Here is a 16875-nt window from a genome sequence, read left to right as displayed (position 1 = left end):
TCGTAATACAATGCGACGCTTCCAAAGTAGGTGTTGGCGGAGTGTTGTTCCAGGTCGATGATGAGGGCGCTGAGCTTCCAATCGCGTTCGTGTCGAAAAAGCTGAATAATGCTCAACGCAATTATACAGTAACCGAGCTGGAATGTCTTGCAGCCATAATCAGCGTGAAGCGTTTCCGACCCTATGTCGAAGGATTACCTTTTCGGATTATTACGGACCACTCCAGTCTCAAGTGGTTGATGACACAAAAAGACTTGAGCGGGAGGTTGGCGAGATGGTCACTCTTACTGAAAAGATACGACTTTAGAATGGAACATCGTAAGGGTGCCCTGAATGTAGTACCAGATGCGCTGTCGCGGTTTGATGCCGATGAGTTGTCTTTCACTACCACACCCGGGGAAATAGATTTAGTCTCTCCCGAATTTAGCAGCAACGAATATTTAGACTTAATTAGGACCGTCACCGAAAAAGAGGAATCGCTTCCGGATTTACGAGTGGTGGACGGGGTAATTTTCAAACGAGTTAAATTTCGTAAGGGAGTGGAAGGGGAAGAAGACTCGCTGTGGCGATTATGGTTGCCGAATGGGTTGACTGAGGAAGCAGTGAGATTAGCACATGACGCTAACCGGAGTTACCATGGCGGATGGCAGAAAACCTTAGAACGTGTTAGGCAGAAGTACTTCTGGCCGCAGGAGACTAAGGACGTCAGGGACTACGTCCAGCGTTGTGATACCTGCAAATCAGCAAAACCTACTAATCAGCAGTCGAGACCGCCTATAGAAAATACCTTTGCATCCGAGAGGCCATTTCAGCGATTTTATTGCGATTTCCTAGGACCGTATCCGAGATCTAAGCGGCGAAATCAATTTCTTTTTATAGTATTAGACCATCTTTCAAAAAACGTTTGGCTAAAGCCCATGCAAAGAGCCACCACTGTTAACATTATAAATTACTTCGCCTCCGAAATTTTTCCGGCTGTAGGGGTTCCTGAATTTATCCATAGTGACAATGGTAAACAGTTTATCTCGAAGGAAATGAACCAATTTTTAGTAAATTACGGGGTGACGCACGTGAGGACGGGGCTATATTCTCCCCAAGCGAACGCATCCGAACGCGTCAATAGAGAAATTGTTTCTAAGATTAGGATTTTCCTGAAGGATAAGCCTGACCACACCGATTGGGATAAGCATATACCCGAAATTTTATCAGTCCTGAGAAGTGATTTTCATACGGCGATTCAGTGTTCTCCATACTTTGCATTATATGGCCAAAATATGGTCCAACATGCCGCAACGTATAAAATTTTAGCGAAGCTCGGCAGCCTTCGGGAAGACCAAGTTACGATAGTAAGCAGAACAGAACAGAGTTGACTAATATTCGTGAGCAAATCCGTAAAAATTTAGATCAGGCTAAGGATAGGGGAGTAACCACCTATAACAAGCGCTCTAGGCAAGTCAAGTACAAGGAAGAACAGAAAGTTTTCCGAAGGAACTTTGTCTTAAGTAACTTTAAACAGGGAATTAACGCCAAATTCCTGCCGAAATACCTTAAGTGTCGTGTGCTCCGAAAAATAGGCAATGCATTTTATGATCTCGAGGACCTAAACGGGAAATTGATAGGTCGCTTCCATGCTTCGGACATTCGTCCGCAATGAACCAACAAGGGCGTTTCTTTTGCTAAATTACAATTTGATCTTTTTTTCTTATATATCTACCAATCGGACTTTTTTTTGTCTGGGCATTTTGGCGGTCGGGGACATCTCGACCAGTATTCTCCCCGAGCACTGACCTCATAGGATGTTCACGCGCGTACTCACCGAGGACCGTGAACACCCTGGCAGTCCACACTTAGGTCGGACTAGCCTTTCGGAGTTTTGACGAGTTCTCCAGATCAAAATGTCTACACCTTTTTTTTGATTTTGCATTACGGTGGGAGCGATACCCACTAGAAATCATCTTTCGGAGTTTTGGCGAGTTCTCCATAACAAATGTCTAATTGCCGCAAAGCCCTTTTAACTAGGAAACAGAAATTATTCCCAACTTGACTTAATTTTTTTTGATAGACCTATGTTGCCCGGCTAACTTCGTAGTAGGACTTTGAGACTCTTATCTCAGGGGTGAGTCGTGCCCCACGTTGCTTGTCGTCGGAGATCCCTGGCAGTGGTTTCCCACAGATGATCCGGTTTCCTGTTCGCTTCATCGCCAGGTCTTTCAAGCGAAGCAGGTTTGTTACGGTCTACGGCTACGATCCACTTGGGAGCGTGTTCACGCGAACACACCTAGTGATGTGGCGAAAGTTGCGATGAAAAGTATCAAAAAAGAAGGGAACAGACAGACCGGCCATCACGAGAAGAAGAAAAAAAACCACCACGAGTTTCCGGAGGTAGGAGAAAAATTCTTTTTGCTTGCGGTCGGAAGCTGTAGAGAAGATAACCCTCGTGACCTAAAAGTGGCCGAAGTGAAAATTGCAGCGATCACAATTACAAAAGGTTACCGGTAAAAGTTTGCACAAAAATTTTCTTTCCATTCGGCAGACAATACACATAAGTGCATCCACATATAGTTGGTGGAACTGACGAGCGCCGCCCTCAAATACAGATAGTTCACCATCAAAAATCGGGCGGTTTACAGCAATCATAAAACACTCCTCTACATATGTTCATCGTATTTTCTGAATTCCTCAAAGCCGTGCTTATATACATAGCCAAATTTTGAAAAGCTGAGGAGCTACATACGTGAAGTTTACATTTCAACATTTTAACCCGAAAATTGTCTCCGAAATGAGTGAATTCAATTAAAAACGAATTAAGCTAACCGGTGGCCACGTTGAAATTGTTTTAACTTACTCTCAGGACGTGCTAAATTTCCAAACATCATGAATACTAATATTAATAAATAGTAATTGAAAGGCATCGGCGTTGCCTCCTCCGCGTATGCGAGGAGCACGGGAATGTTGGAATATTCCCAACGATTGCCACGCAATATCCATGATTCCTCAACTGTGAGTAGCGTTTCAGTAACACAACAGCAGCATCAATAACTACATCATAAGTATAATTATCAACAACATGTGTTCATCTAATGATCAGTAGCAATAGTGGTGTTGGCCTAGCGGTGTCATTTACATCCACACCAACTACAATATCACCACCCTCAGCCATATCCAGTGACCCCGGCACCGTCATATGCCAAGACGCCAGACGTACCACTCCTGGAGTGACATATTAACAATAACAGCGTGTGCAATCTTTCGAACAGCAACATCAACAATTGATAGCACCTCAATATCCACATTCCTCACATCTGGACGTTCGCGGAGCCAACAGCATCGTCAGGCCTAAGGGCTGCCACCATTATTGCGTGCAACACCGCGCGCTACCAAATCGATGCGCCAACAACGAGCGCAACCACCACTGACAGTGCCAATCAGACGCGCAACAACTGCCCGGATACAACAACAACCGCAGGGCCGGCTGACATAGGCCTGCGGGAAAAACCTGACTTCCACAACTAAAACCCTTCCAGACTTACAACATCACCTACAATAATACCTAGGTTGAGCCAATGGGTGAGTTCGTTCCGGTTACGGAAAATATTTTCAAAACAAGAGAATGAGAAATTCTGATAAATTTTTTTGTTAAATCTACAAATTTTTATCTAAGCTTCTAAACTTTACTTTACCCTGGGTTGCATCGTCTAATTCATTTCGGCCCAGACCGGTATAACACTTATTTTGACCATTTTTTTTTCTTTTTCAAAGGCATCTGTGGATTTTCTTCAATATAATGTATGTAAAATTAAGCTTTTCTTAGGGGAGAACACTTGGAATACTCTTTAAAAGGGATGGTCAAAGAAAAATATATTCTTGATTGACTAACTAACATTAATTGGACTGGAACCCTGCACACTAAAAGATTCTTGAAATTCCAAGTAAATGCTTGGAAATGGTTTGAAATTATCTAAAATTTTATGTAATCTTTGGAACTTTTCGAAAACACGTTCGAAAACTGATTTAATACAAAAAAAAAGCTTCTTGAACTTCAAAAAAAATTTTCTCGGAAACTCTCAATAAAAGATTCCTTTTGTGAGTCCTCTAACTTTTCTAAAATATTGGAGTTAGTTTATAAAGATTTCGGTATTAAAGAATCTTTCTTTTATTAACTAAAATAAACGAAGGAACTGATGAAATTTCGAAATCATTACTGTTGAAAATCGTTGACTCTTCACATCTTCGACTGATGTATGTGAGAATGTGAGAATCGAAAGAGTCTTTGTAACTTGAGCAGAACGAGTTGCTTCCAAACAGCTTAATGTTGCCCAAGTCTTATGCTTCCCAATACTCTACCGGGTGTTTTCCGTTGCAGCGCGATTATGAAAGAATATCGCTAGTGTAACAAGTTTTCTCCCTCGATAGCTTATAAAACAGCTCATACGAACCACAGCCTCAGTTAAGTATGTAATGATAATTTATAGTAGCTTTACCTGAGCTTGTAAGTAAAAAAAAAACTTTTTAACACAATTTTAACCAACTCTGATTTGACGAGGTCTTAACAATCAATTGCTAACTTGCGTAAATGATAAAAAGAAATATATGACAGTCTTGTTTATTTAGCACAAATCGGAATTTAAAGGAAAAAAAAAACCTGCCTCTGTAAATATATTACGTAGTTATTCTTAATTTGCTATAGTATTTATGTATCTATATTATTTTGAAACCTTATTAAAACCCGAACAACACTACTTACCAGAATTATACAAGAGAAAAAAAATAGAAAAGGAAGGAACATAAGGTAAAATAAAATAAAATAGCATCCAATAAAATAAAATAAAACACAATAAAGGTAGAATAGGTAGGAAGTTGAGGAAACTTTTAAAGAGGGAATACAGGTACGCGTCGGGATGGTACCCCTACTAATCTAGCGTAAGAAAGAAATAGAGAAACTTCGAGTAGCAATTGTCTTAGGAGCCTTTGGGTTGTACTCGCCGTAGAAACGAATATCCAAGTAAGTCAGATACTCTCACATCTTAAAATACACTTACCCTTGAGTTTTCTTTTGCTTAGGGTTTCCCTTATAATAATTTTTCATAAGCCTTAGTATGGCTTTAGTTATATAGCCTGTAATGCCATGTATATACGGAATAAGTTTTTACTGAAATGTTTTGATAATGAATTATAAATAAATTAATATTTAAAATGGGAATGCTGGCGTCGCCATTTATTTAGAAGGCACTTAGGGTTACCAGGTAAGGGGCCACCGAAAAATAGGTGCGTCGGTGGCCATGGATTTTGAGGGTGGGTCTAGCACCGGGCGTCGCAACAACACCCGCGGCGCCCCCTCTATATATTCGGCCCTTTATGTTTATTTCCCTTTTGGTTCTTTTATTTTAATTTCAGCATTTTTTTCCTTGATTTTAGCGTTAGTAACCGGCCATGTCCGGTTCGGTAGTTTTTTTTTGCGTCAGTTTTTTTTGAATTTGAATTTAAATTTTTGAATGTTAACGGTCTGTCCGTGACATCCGGTTCAGCCGGATGTTGTTTTATTTTGTATTGATAAGCGTTTTGAGTCGGTCTCTGCGCTTCTGCCAGGTTTTTTTGGATTTGACAGCTGTTCGTTTTGATAGGCATGATATGACCTTTTTTCTGTTTATGGCGCAGGAACAGTAAGGTTGGCAAGGACCCGCCCCAGCCGACAATGACTAGCCACTGTGCACCAACACATCATGCCGACCGCCTTCCTTACTGCTTCCACTGTAAATGCGATTCCATAACAACGCGTTTACATATATTCCATCCCTAGGAAATAGATGATTATTTGTCTAGATCAGGGCCCGTCTGCAAATATGCTTCCAAAAATGTTGGAAAGGTGTCAAACGACACATCTTGACTTCGGTATCGATGATCCCGAAGGCTGAAAATAAAAATTTTTTGCCGTTCAAAAGATATTAACGAAAAACCGAAAAATTACCCTGGGTCCTCCGTAACCGGGGGTGGGATCCATTTGCCCCAGCGGGTTAGGGGGCTTATATATACTCGCGGTCGGTATGCCGTCGTAAGACGCGACTAAAATACCAAATTTATTCAAGGGGTTGTGTAGCGCAACCCTCAAGGTGGATCCGGATTATGTGTGTCGAGGTTAATACGCGTCTTTTGACACCTCTCTCGCTATTTTTTTTTTTTTGGACGCGTATTAGCAGTCGATTCCTGTTCTAGACTTTTACATTATTATTTCATGAATCCAATTGAACTCTAGAAGTGATATTTTTTCTATGATAAAGAAAAAAAATCAGGGAGATTTCGTTATTTACCTAATTACCGATTAGGAGTTAACTACGAGACCGAAGATAGTGTTGTTATATATAACTACGTCTTAAACGTATAGTCGAAATTTATAAGGTATGTAGATAATTTAAGTTAGTAGCAGAAAAAAATCTATTGTCAATTACAGACAAAGAAGTTGAGCAATTGGTTAGCTCACCTATTTTGTCTGATTAGGATTCTGAGAACGACGATCATGGCGAAAGATCCATATTACGTTTTTGACCAGATATCACCTGAGGAATAAGAAATCAGATTGCTTCGTAACAGGCCACCCGAATTCCAACATTTGCTAACGATAAAACTCGCTAAAAATATCTTAAACCGTAATGAGTGCGCACAAAATATGCAACATTTAGTATCATATGATTATAAAGAATAACAGCCTAACTCTAATACACTTACATGCGAACAAATATCTAAAACAGCATCAAGTGCGCGAAAAACTATATATCATATGTCTACGAAGAATAACCACCTAGGTCCTACGTAAAAGTATAGGGTTAAGCTGTTATTCCTGGTGACCATATTAGCTGTGTTTTTTTTACATCTATATACTGTAACGATTTGACTGCAATTCCCCAATTTGCAATATTCTTCTAACGTTCGAATCACTAAACTGTTGAATAAATAACACCATTATTCAATAATGCAAAATGGCCTTTATTAATAATACTGTTTTCACACAGAAACTTAATGATCTCATTTCACTTCTAATGAAATCGTAAATTTTTTGCTTTCACACAGAAGTAACTGTTCGATTAAGCTAAGGCCACACTGAGCTGCACTACACTGCGCTTCAAAATATTATTTGCATGTATTCTTATGGGACAATTCACACCTAGCGGCAGCAGCACTACGCGACGCGGCCATGAGCGGCAATGTTGATCAAATAGGCAAAAAAGTGAAGCGCCGCTGCCGCTACATGTCGCGCCGCTACGTGTGCACGCACCTTTAGTATGAAGGATGAAATGTCAAGCGAATAAAATGACAATGCTACATGACAGACAATCATGGCGGAACGATACAAGGTGGCAGCATGGTGACATACCTACAAACAAAAAAAATTCCATGTACTTGTAAATTCGATGGACAAATGTCAAAATCGTATCAAATCAAATAAAAAAGGTTATAATCAGCTGTTCGATGCGGCCACCTTGTATCGTTCCGCCATGCAGACAATGACATTTACTTTGACAAATGACATTTTTAAGCACTGAACACACCAAAAACTAAGAAGCGGAACGCGGCCAACAGAATTGCATTGTGCTTTTGACTTCATTAGGCATTCGATTAGCTACTAATGAAATAATTATAGATTCGAATTTTGTAGGGAAGATTGAGCTCAATAAGCGTCTTAATGTAGAAAACTGCCTTTATTATTCAATAAGCCGTCTGTGTGAAAATAGTATTATTACACTGCTATTACTCGAGAGATGGAATGCTTAAATCAAACTGATTGTCGCGCCTCTACTGTTGCTGCCTTTTATAGTGTTTGGCTTCCTCGTTGACATTTCTGGGCGGTTCTGTTCTAGAATCTACTAGTTGGTTATCTGCTATAAGTTTCTCAGCTATAATTACAGATGCACAATTTTTCACAGCTCATGCGCGTGTGTTTGTGCGTTGCTTCTCCCCTGAGTGTACGTACATATGTGTAGACATAATGATTGAATAATTGATGTGCATAACGTCACTGCTTAGCATCGGCTTAGAGATGACAGTACCCCTTAGTGTTGCTAATATTCGTAACAATACGTTTACGCTTAAAATTTATATGGACTGCTAAGCGGTTAACTTTATCCACTCTTCTGAAATTGCTGCGCAGAAAATTAGTACTCCTAAACGCATTATACTCAGATGCAACTGAAATGTGTGCCTATGCTTCACCTCTATGTATTACCTCAACAAATGGTGTGTGGCCACTATTCGCCGCACCTGATTCAGCTATAGGATATACTATGGATGGCCAACGGAGTTTTGTATCTCCGCTTTTCGGTACAACATGTTCTGTAGTTAGTTGCCGTTAGATGGGTCTCCTAAGCATTATCTAAATGAGGGTAAGCAAACGTAGACGTATACACGTGTAAAAAAACACGGCTATTGTATTAAATTTTGCAAACTTTTCAACGCACATATTACTATTTTAGATATTTTGGCGATGGAGTTTTATTTATTTATTTCGACACAAAACGAAAACGGTCGACTGGTAAAGTATAAAATTAGTACAAAAATTATTATAACTTAACATTGAATAAAAGTAAATTTATGCATTTAACAATTCAAATTGATGAGATCGGTCATCGTTAAGAGCTCAGAAGGGAGCTTACGCGAGGTGCTCAGAAAGGAGCTTGGTGCCCATAAGGGGGCTGACGCGACGTGCTCATAAAGGAGCCGGACGCCCAGTAGGGGGATCACGCGAACTCGTCCCTGTTTTCTACGGAAGAAATAAATGACGTATTAGTAATTAATATACATACATATAATGGATAGAATTAGTAGAAAATGAATTCAATATATTAATGAATACAGTTAGTTACTATTAAGAGAGGAAAGAACAGATTTTTTAATGAAAAAAAGCGAGTCCGAAACAACAAATGTGCTAGAGTGGGAGTTATAATTCTGACACAAACAGCGGAAGGGCTCATTTAATTCAAAACTTGTTTTACAATGTTTTAGATAGAGAGGTTTAAAATGTCTTGAAGGCCGGGAAGGGACATTAAAGTTTACTTCGCTCAACAGAAATGAGCTAGAGACCGAACCATTTAATAAATTAATCATAAATGCAATTCCAAGCATTTCCCTACGACTAGCAAGGGTGGGAAGATTAATAAGTTTCAGGCGGTTAGTATAAGGTGGCAGATTACACGTAGAATCCTAATGGAAATCTCTTAAGGAAAAAAGTAAGAATTGTTTTTGGACTGATTCTAGCCGATCAATATGAACCTGGTAGCTCGGGTTCCAAATTATTGCACCATATTCTAATATCGGCCTGACTAATGTTGTATAAAGAGCTTTAGTAACGTACGGGTCACTAAATTCTTTAAACCATCGCTTTACAAACGCTAGAACACCTCTAGCCTTATTAACAGTTGCAGTAATATGAAGGTTGGAGTTAAGCTTATTGTCCATATTAACACCAAGGTCTATATAATTGTATAGCTGTTCAAGATTATAATTGTTAAGAGAGTAGGAAGCTGGCTGAAGTAATCTACGAGAAAAGCACATAAATTTGCATTTTTTAAGATTAACTGGCATATAGTTGATGGTGCACCAATTGTGCAATGCGTTCAGATCAGATTGCAAGAGACCTTTCTTCGCTTGACGCATAGGATAAAAAAATTTTCAGCATACATCAAGATTTAAAAAAATATTATTGTTGTAGAAATATCGTTTATAAACAGCAAGAACAGAATTGGGCCAAGATGACTGCCCTGAGGAACTCCAAAAGTTGCATCAATGACATCAGACAAGGCATTTTTAAAGATAACTCTTTGTGTTTTATCAAGAAGATAAGACGATATCCACTGCGTGAGACCTGGTTGAAAGCCCAGAATGTCCAGTTTATGAATAAGTAGCGAGTGACATACTTTGTCAAACGATTTACTAAAATCTGTGTATACAACGTCCGTGTGCATGTATTCTCGAAACCCGTTTGAGACATGAGTTGTGAATTCAAACAAGTTGGAAGTGTGAGCAGGCTGGTAAAAATAGCTTCAAATAATTTTGGATTAGGGGAGAGCTTAGCTATGCCCCGATAGTTTTCAATGAGAGACCTACTCCCGTTCTTATGAAGAGGAATGAGAAAAGATTCTTTCCACGCTGACGAAAAGATGCCACACTTCAAAGATAGATTAAACAAGTTAGTTAAAGGCTTATAGATATAATCTGCGCATTTTATTAAAAGCATGTGGGAATCCTATCAGGACCGCTTTTGGAAAATTCCTTTAAGGTCCTGAGGTAAAATAAAACATCTTGTTATGGAATATGCATCTACTATGGGAGCAGCAAGGAAGGCAGTCGGCATGATCTGGGGATGCACTGTGGCTAGTCATGTCGGCTGGGTTGGGTTCTTGCCAACCTTGCTGTCCTGCGCCATAACAGAAAAAAAGTTCCTATCATGCCTATTCAAAACTAACAGAAGCGCAGAGACGACTCAAAACGCTTGAAATTCAAATGAAAACGACATCCTGTCGAACCGGATGCCACGGACAGACCGTTAAAACACTCAAATTCAAAATTCAAAAAAAAAGAAACTTCAAAAAAAAAACTAAACGCAAAAAAATTACCGAACCGGACATGACCGGCTACTAACTGCTGAAAATCAAAATACGAAAAAAAAACGCTGAAAATTAAAATAAAAAGAGAAAAGGGGAATAAACAAAATGGACCGAATATACACGGGGGGCGCCGCGGGTCTTGGTGCGACGCCCGGTGTTTAGCCCACCCTCAAAACCATGGCCACCGACGCACCTAAATTTTCAGTGGCTCCTTACCTGGAAACCCTATGCCTTCTAAATGAAACAGAACATCAGCATTCCCGTTTCACTTTACAAGTTTATTTAAGATTCATTATATTTGAAAAAAAAAAAAACTTAGATAATATATATACTTAATAAGTATTAGGTAAATTCCTGAAGATTTATACTACCGAATGGTCAATCTTATAAAATCAACGTCAAAAAGAACTGCCTCATCCTTGATAGTTGATTTGATTCTATATCGTCTTCACGTCTCATTAGCGAATAAAAAGGCTTAATCAGAAAAAAAGGACAACAAGGTGTAACCTGAGAAAATTGATTAGTCTGTTCTGATGTTGACTTTGTAAGACAAACGTTCTGACATAATCGTAGTTGATTGCCACAACACATAGGCATGGCAATAAATACAATACAACTAAGGCTTATTCAAAAATATGATAAGGGAAACCTAAGAAGGAAATTTTTCAATTTTATGTATTACCCAATATGTAGTACGTAGTAAGATATATTTATTATTTTCTAATTTTATCCAATAGATACTACCTTAGCTTATTACTTGACTCTATTGTAATCTATGGTTTTCTGAAGATTTAGCTAATTGTACTGCAAGAGCCTTTATTTTATTTAGCTTAATTCAGTGTAGCGTAGTTCGATTTAATTCAAATTTATTTTATTTCAGGTTAATTTACTTGGATTGGTTTAATTTTATGCCGTTGCACCACAAAAGTTCACTAAAACTAATTAATCGGTTGTACTTGTAACCTTTATGAGGCATAAGATAAAAAAATAATAAAGTATTAATATTGGTCTTATCGTATACAACATTACTACTGACGATTTATTGCTTACTCAGTCACCTGCTTTATTATTACATTTACCCCTATGCTGGGAGAAAATAACGTTCATTCTAAGAGACTCAATGCTTTAGACTCAGAAGCAAAACAAAGATCTTTGTCCCACTTTTCAGAGTTACGCTTTTGACAATGCCTGAGGTAAGTTTTGGTGAATCTTACAGCTAAACCGGAAGTACTTGTCTGTGCAGCTAAAATGTAATGACATATTCTTAAATTTCATAAATGGTAATAATGGAGGAGATTCATAAAAGATCACCGATCGCAACAAAATTAACTTGAAGCACCATAAAGTGCAGTAATTATAACTAACCGCTCCCTGCTTATGTGAGGTTGTTCGGCTTTAACAAAATCTTCTTCCAACATGTATTAAATTGTCGATACGGTCTTGAAATCTGCTAATCCCTACCAGTTTTACAGCACAATCAATGAACTCAGCGGAATAGAGTTCGTGCTAAGGGCTTTGAATTTCTAAATCTATCGAAAACGAGCTTTACCCTGCAGGCTTGGAAAATTGTATAGTTCTCTTACATCACATAAGCTGGATACCAAAAATTGTTCATTGTTTTACTGTGTTGCGGTCTGCTGCAAGTGTTGAGGTTATATTTTCCTCAACACTTGTAATCTTTTATGCATCGCTATTTAAAATATAGGTTTTCTCTAAAGAATGCCGTATACAATTACTTATTCGCTTATAAATAAAAACTAAAAAATTTTCACATTCTTAGTTTGTCCGTATTACGGAACAAACTCACCATGTTTCGAACGTCGTTGTTGTTGTAGCTGGTGTTGCAGCAGGCCTATGTTCGGGCCCTGTTGTTGTCGTTAAAGTAGGTGATGTTGAAGCAGGCCTATGGTTGGCGGCCCTGCTGGTGTTGTTGTAGAAGGTGGTGTTGCAACAGGCCTATGTTTGGCGGCCCTGCTGGTGTTGTTGTAAAACCTGGCGTTGCAGAAGGCCTATGTTTGGCGGCCCTGCTGTGTTGTTGTAAAAGCTGGCGTTGCAGCAGGCCTATGTTCGGCGGCACTGCCGGTGTTGTTGTAAAAGGTGGTGTTGCAGCAGGCCTATGTTCGGCGGCTTTGCTGTTGGTGGTAAGTCCGGTGCTTGTTGTGCGTCTGGGTGGGCGCTGCCTGTGGTTGCGCGCGGTGTTGCACGCAGTAATAGTGCCAGCGCGCGGTTTCGTTGGCGCTATTGGTGGTGGTTGCGCGTCGAAGCGGTTGTTATGGGCACTGCGATGGTGGTTGGCGCAGTTGGAGGTGGTTGCGCTAAGCACACTTAAAGAGCGTGCTTGATGATGCGCGGTTTCTAAAATTTTTTTTACGCCGTCGTCCAGTTTTTGCATCTACTGCCGATGGAAAAACGCAGTTATCTAACTGTGGGGCGATTATCGATTGGTTTCTTGTTATGGTTAGCTAATTTTTGGCGATGCCACCCGCACGAAACTAACAAAATTTTGTTTTAACCACCCCAGGCAGACATGAGTGAGGGTGAATCCTAACCGTTTTCCTATCATCAGCCAACTGGTACGTTCCAAGGGTGACTCTCCCAAGTGGACCATAACAATCTTCATGAGAGATAGTTGGCGTAGTGATTAAGTTTTAGAGTGAAATTGATAGGGATAATTGTGTGACTGAGCAAAGCCATCTATGGAATAATTAGCTTTGAAAAATTGTGCAAAGAAATTTGAAATATCTTGATTATCGTTGGATAAAAAGTCTCTGAACTTCATAACTGAAGGTAACCCCTTTATGTTGTGTTTGGAGTTTACGAAACCATAAAAAGATTTCGGATTGCGGATAATATTATTTTTCATCTTACAGATAAAAGCCTTATAACACTTTTTATTGAGTTCAAAATACATCTGACGTAAATTCGAGTACCGCAAGTAGTCTTTGCTTAAAACTGATTTCTTGTATAACTTAAATGATTTTTTAAAACTTTAAGTTCTTTAGTAAACCATACTTGGTTTGGTTCAACATAGGCAAAATTACGTTTAGGAACATACTTTTCGAATAGGCTCTAAATGGTATTATTAAAATGCGAGACGTTGGCTTCTATATCTCCATTATATTCAGGCCACGTGAAATTAGATAGTTCTCGGTTTAAGTTTTTAAAATTGGCTTTGGCAAAATTAAAGTCAAGCCTAAAGTTTGAAGCACACAGATTAGTACCGCAATCTTTAACGTTTTTTATAATTTCGTAAAAAATCTCTACAGAAGGATGGTAAGCATCTTCTGGTAAAACCAAAGGATCACAACGGCTCAAAGAAAATTTAGATGTGTCGTCAACGTATACTAAATCTAATATTCTTCCAAAGTTGTTAGGGGTAAGATTAATCTGGTTACGGTAGTGATTTGTCATATCGTCCAGAAAATCGTTATATCCAATTTTGGATGAAACTGGTACGACGCTACCATCAAAGATACTCCAAGAAATGTGAGGAAGGTTAAAGTCCCCCAAGACAATTATAAAATCACAGGGTTTCAACATTAAATTAATAGTTTCAAGCAGAGAGGTGAATTGCATGTAAACTGAAATATCAGATGAGGGTGGAATGTAACAGACAGATAAGTATATATGATTATTTCCTAACTGGATGCGGATACATTTTAGATCGATCGATTCAATAAAATGAGCAATTACTTCTTTGGACGTTAATGTAGAATGTACTGCGAGAAGAACACCACCTCCAATTTTGTGTAGGCGATCATTTCTAAATACAAACATTTCTAAAAAAAAAACATTCAGAATCGAAAACGTTTGGTTTTAACCACGTTTATCTAAAGGAAATAACTTTATAGTTTAGCGTTAGCGAATGTAGGAATTTGGGGGCTGGTTTAAAATTAAGAGCAGTGCTCGCTTTTATTTTTTTTGTTCATATACCAAATTAACATATTCACAATCAAAAGTTTTTTACAGTCAAATTCTTTTATTTAAGATAGTTAGGTGTTAAGAAGTATAGGTAATCATAGAAAATCCAATTATTACAAGTTTAACCTTTGCTATGTGTTTAATCGCCTTTCGCTTTAGTCGATTGCGAATACGAAAGGAATAAACTTATAAAATGCTCTAAACATCAACTTTAAGAGCCTTCATATCACATAGAGTGACGATATAATTACGACGTATGCATCTAAGTTATTGGAGTGTAACCAATTCATATGCACAATAGTACTTTGCATGTGAGGAGCACCATGGTGACGCAACACATACTCTACCCAATAAACAACATTTTGTCTAGAGCTTAACGGTCGATCACGATAAAGTTCAGCAAATTTTCGTATATTATTACGATAACTGGAATTGTTAAGTACTTCCAAAATGGCAACCCGAAAAGCTTTTTCTTCAAAATTTATAATATCCACCTTCAAGCCATAACCGGAATCTATAATTTTTGCAGCGTTTATAGGTTGTTCTGCAAATACGGGCATGGCAACCATGGGTACTCCGTGATAAGTGGCCTCCACCATACCACCTTTACCGGCGTGGGTGATGAACAATTTAAGATTGGGATGAGCTAGTATATCATCTTGCGGAAGCCATTTTTGATAGAGTATATTCTTGGCCATGCCTGGTGTTGTTGTAGGATCTTCCCATTTCCATATAACATTTTGTTTAAGTGATGAGAGCACCTTATAAATTTTTTGTACCGTAGCTGGTTGCACGTTGGAACTTTTCATGTTCGAACCCAGACTGAAGATTATGGCCCCATGCTCTTTGGAGTTGTTCAAGAAATCGGCAATGTTCTGATTAATTGAAAAAAAAAAAAAAAATTTTGTAAATAATGCAACATAACAAGGTCATTAGAATATAAGTATGTATAAAGATTTAGATGGATTTGCATATAACCACACCAAATATGATATACACAAGAACGACAAGTAAATAAGCAAATATTTTGGAAGACCGTTCACGAAAAGTTTAAACTCGAGAACAAATAATGACGAAGCAACTGACTGTTACACAAGCGGCGCAATTAAAAGGATAAGAATCATTTTGGTTTTAAGTGAAGTACGCCTATACTTTGCTTGCCGGCAGCTGCTATAAAACTTAATATATGCCAAAGCAGGGAGTTTTTTTTATTACATAAGTACTATGCCCAAATTCCAAACTTCGCTAACGCTAAAACTCCATCGCCAAAAATATCTAAAACAGTATCAAGTGCGTCAATATGGTCAGAAGGAATAACAGCCTAACTCTTATACTTTTACATAGGACATGACTATTTGTTACTATGTATACTTTTTTACCCACTTGATACCGTTTTGGCGATGGAATTTTGACGTTAACGAAGGTTGGAATACGGGGTCTGGTACTAATTAGGGTTTTTTCGTTGTGTCGTCACAGGAGTTCTGTCAATTAAGGGCCAATTAAACTTCCTTAACGCTAACGCCATAGTCATAACCATATTTTTAATTATCCATGTCAATCTGGTTATGGATGAGTCACTCTTTAAGGGCCAATTAATGGTGATTTATCCGTAACCAGATAAAACAGCTGATCGAACCAACGTTATGGAAATCAATGTAATCGATTCATGGTGTCATACCATAAACCTAAAGCAATAACCATATCATAGTTAACCATTTGGTTTTTGGTTTTTCGCCATATCCATAACCTAAAAATATTTGAATTGGAGAATTTTTAACTTTTTGTAGATTTTATTTATTGTTTTGGACACGTTTCGACTAAGAGACTTATTTTTTGTGGTATATGTTTGTAATTTTTTGTGTTTTCTTCATTTTTGTGAAATTTTCACGATTTTTAGGTTAAGGCACCAATAACTGCTGCCAAAATGATATGAATAAGTAAAAATATGGTTATGACTATGGCGTTAAGGTTAAGGAAGATAAATTGGTCCTTTAGGGACGCGAATTTCTATACAACACTTCACCATATCGATACTTTTAATAATTTGGATGAAAGGTGGCGGCATTCATGCAAGGTAAGAGCTAATCTACCAATTAGACAGCTCTGTTTGTCTCTTCCTTATAGAGATATTAGCCGCAGATAAACGCCGCCGCCGAATGTCAAAAATGTCGGCGCGTTACTATATTTTCTACTCATTTAAGACTGTCTAGGCCATATATTGTTGTTGTTGTTATATTAATAGTGCTTCGCCCCATTCAATCGGCACAACCACTCACAAATTGTCATCAAAATCCTCTAACGGGAGTCCAAGGAAACTGGCTGTTTCAACAGGGGCGGACCATAGGGAGATAGGTGTTAGAGG

The 16875-nt window shown here is 38.4% G+C and overlaps 1 protein-coding gene across 1 annotated transcript in view; it reads right to left on the bottom strand.

The window, feature by feature from the left end:
- Positions 1 to 14687: 14687 nt before the first annotated feature.
- LOC137241786 (uncharacterized) overlaps positions 14688 to 16875 on the bottom strand; it is a 45127-nt gene continuing 42939 nt past the window's right edge. Inside the window, exon 4 of the mRNA XM_067769187.1 lies at positions 14688 to 15437. Coding sequence (XP_067625288.1) covers positions 14735 to 15437 — 703 coding nt within the window. The 3' untranslated portion in view covers positions 14688 to 14734. The remainder of the gene's footprint in view (positions 15438 to 16875) is intronic.

The sequence above is a fragment of the Eurosta solidaginis genome, chromosome 2, assembly GCF_040869045.1.
Source record: "Eurosta solidaginis isolate ZX-2024a chromosome 2, ASM4086904v1, whole genome shotgun sequence".
In the NCBI taxonomy this organism is placed as follows: Eukaryota; Metazoa; Arthropoda; class Insecta; order Diptera; family Tephritidae; genus Eurosta; species Eurosta solidaginis.
Note: the sequence above shows the minus strand (reverse complement) of the source record. Positions and strands in the feature narration are given on the sequence as shown.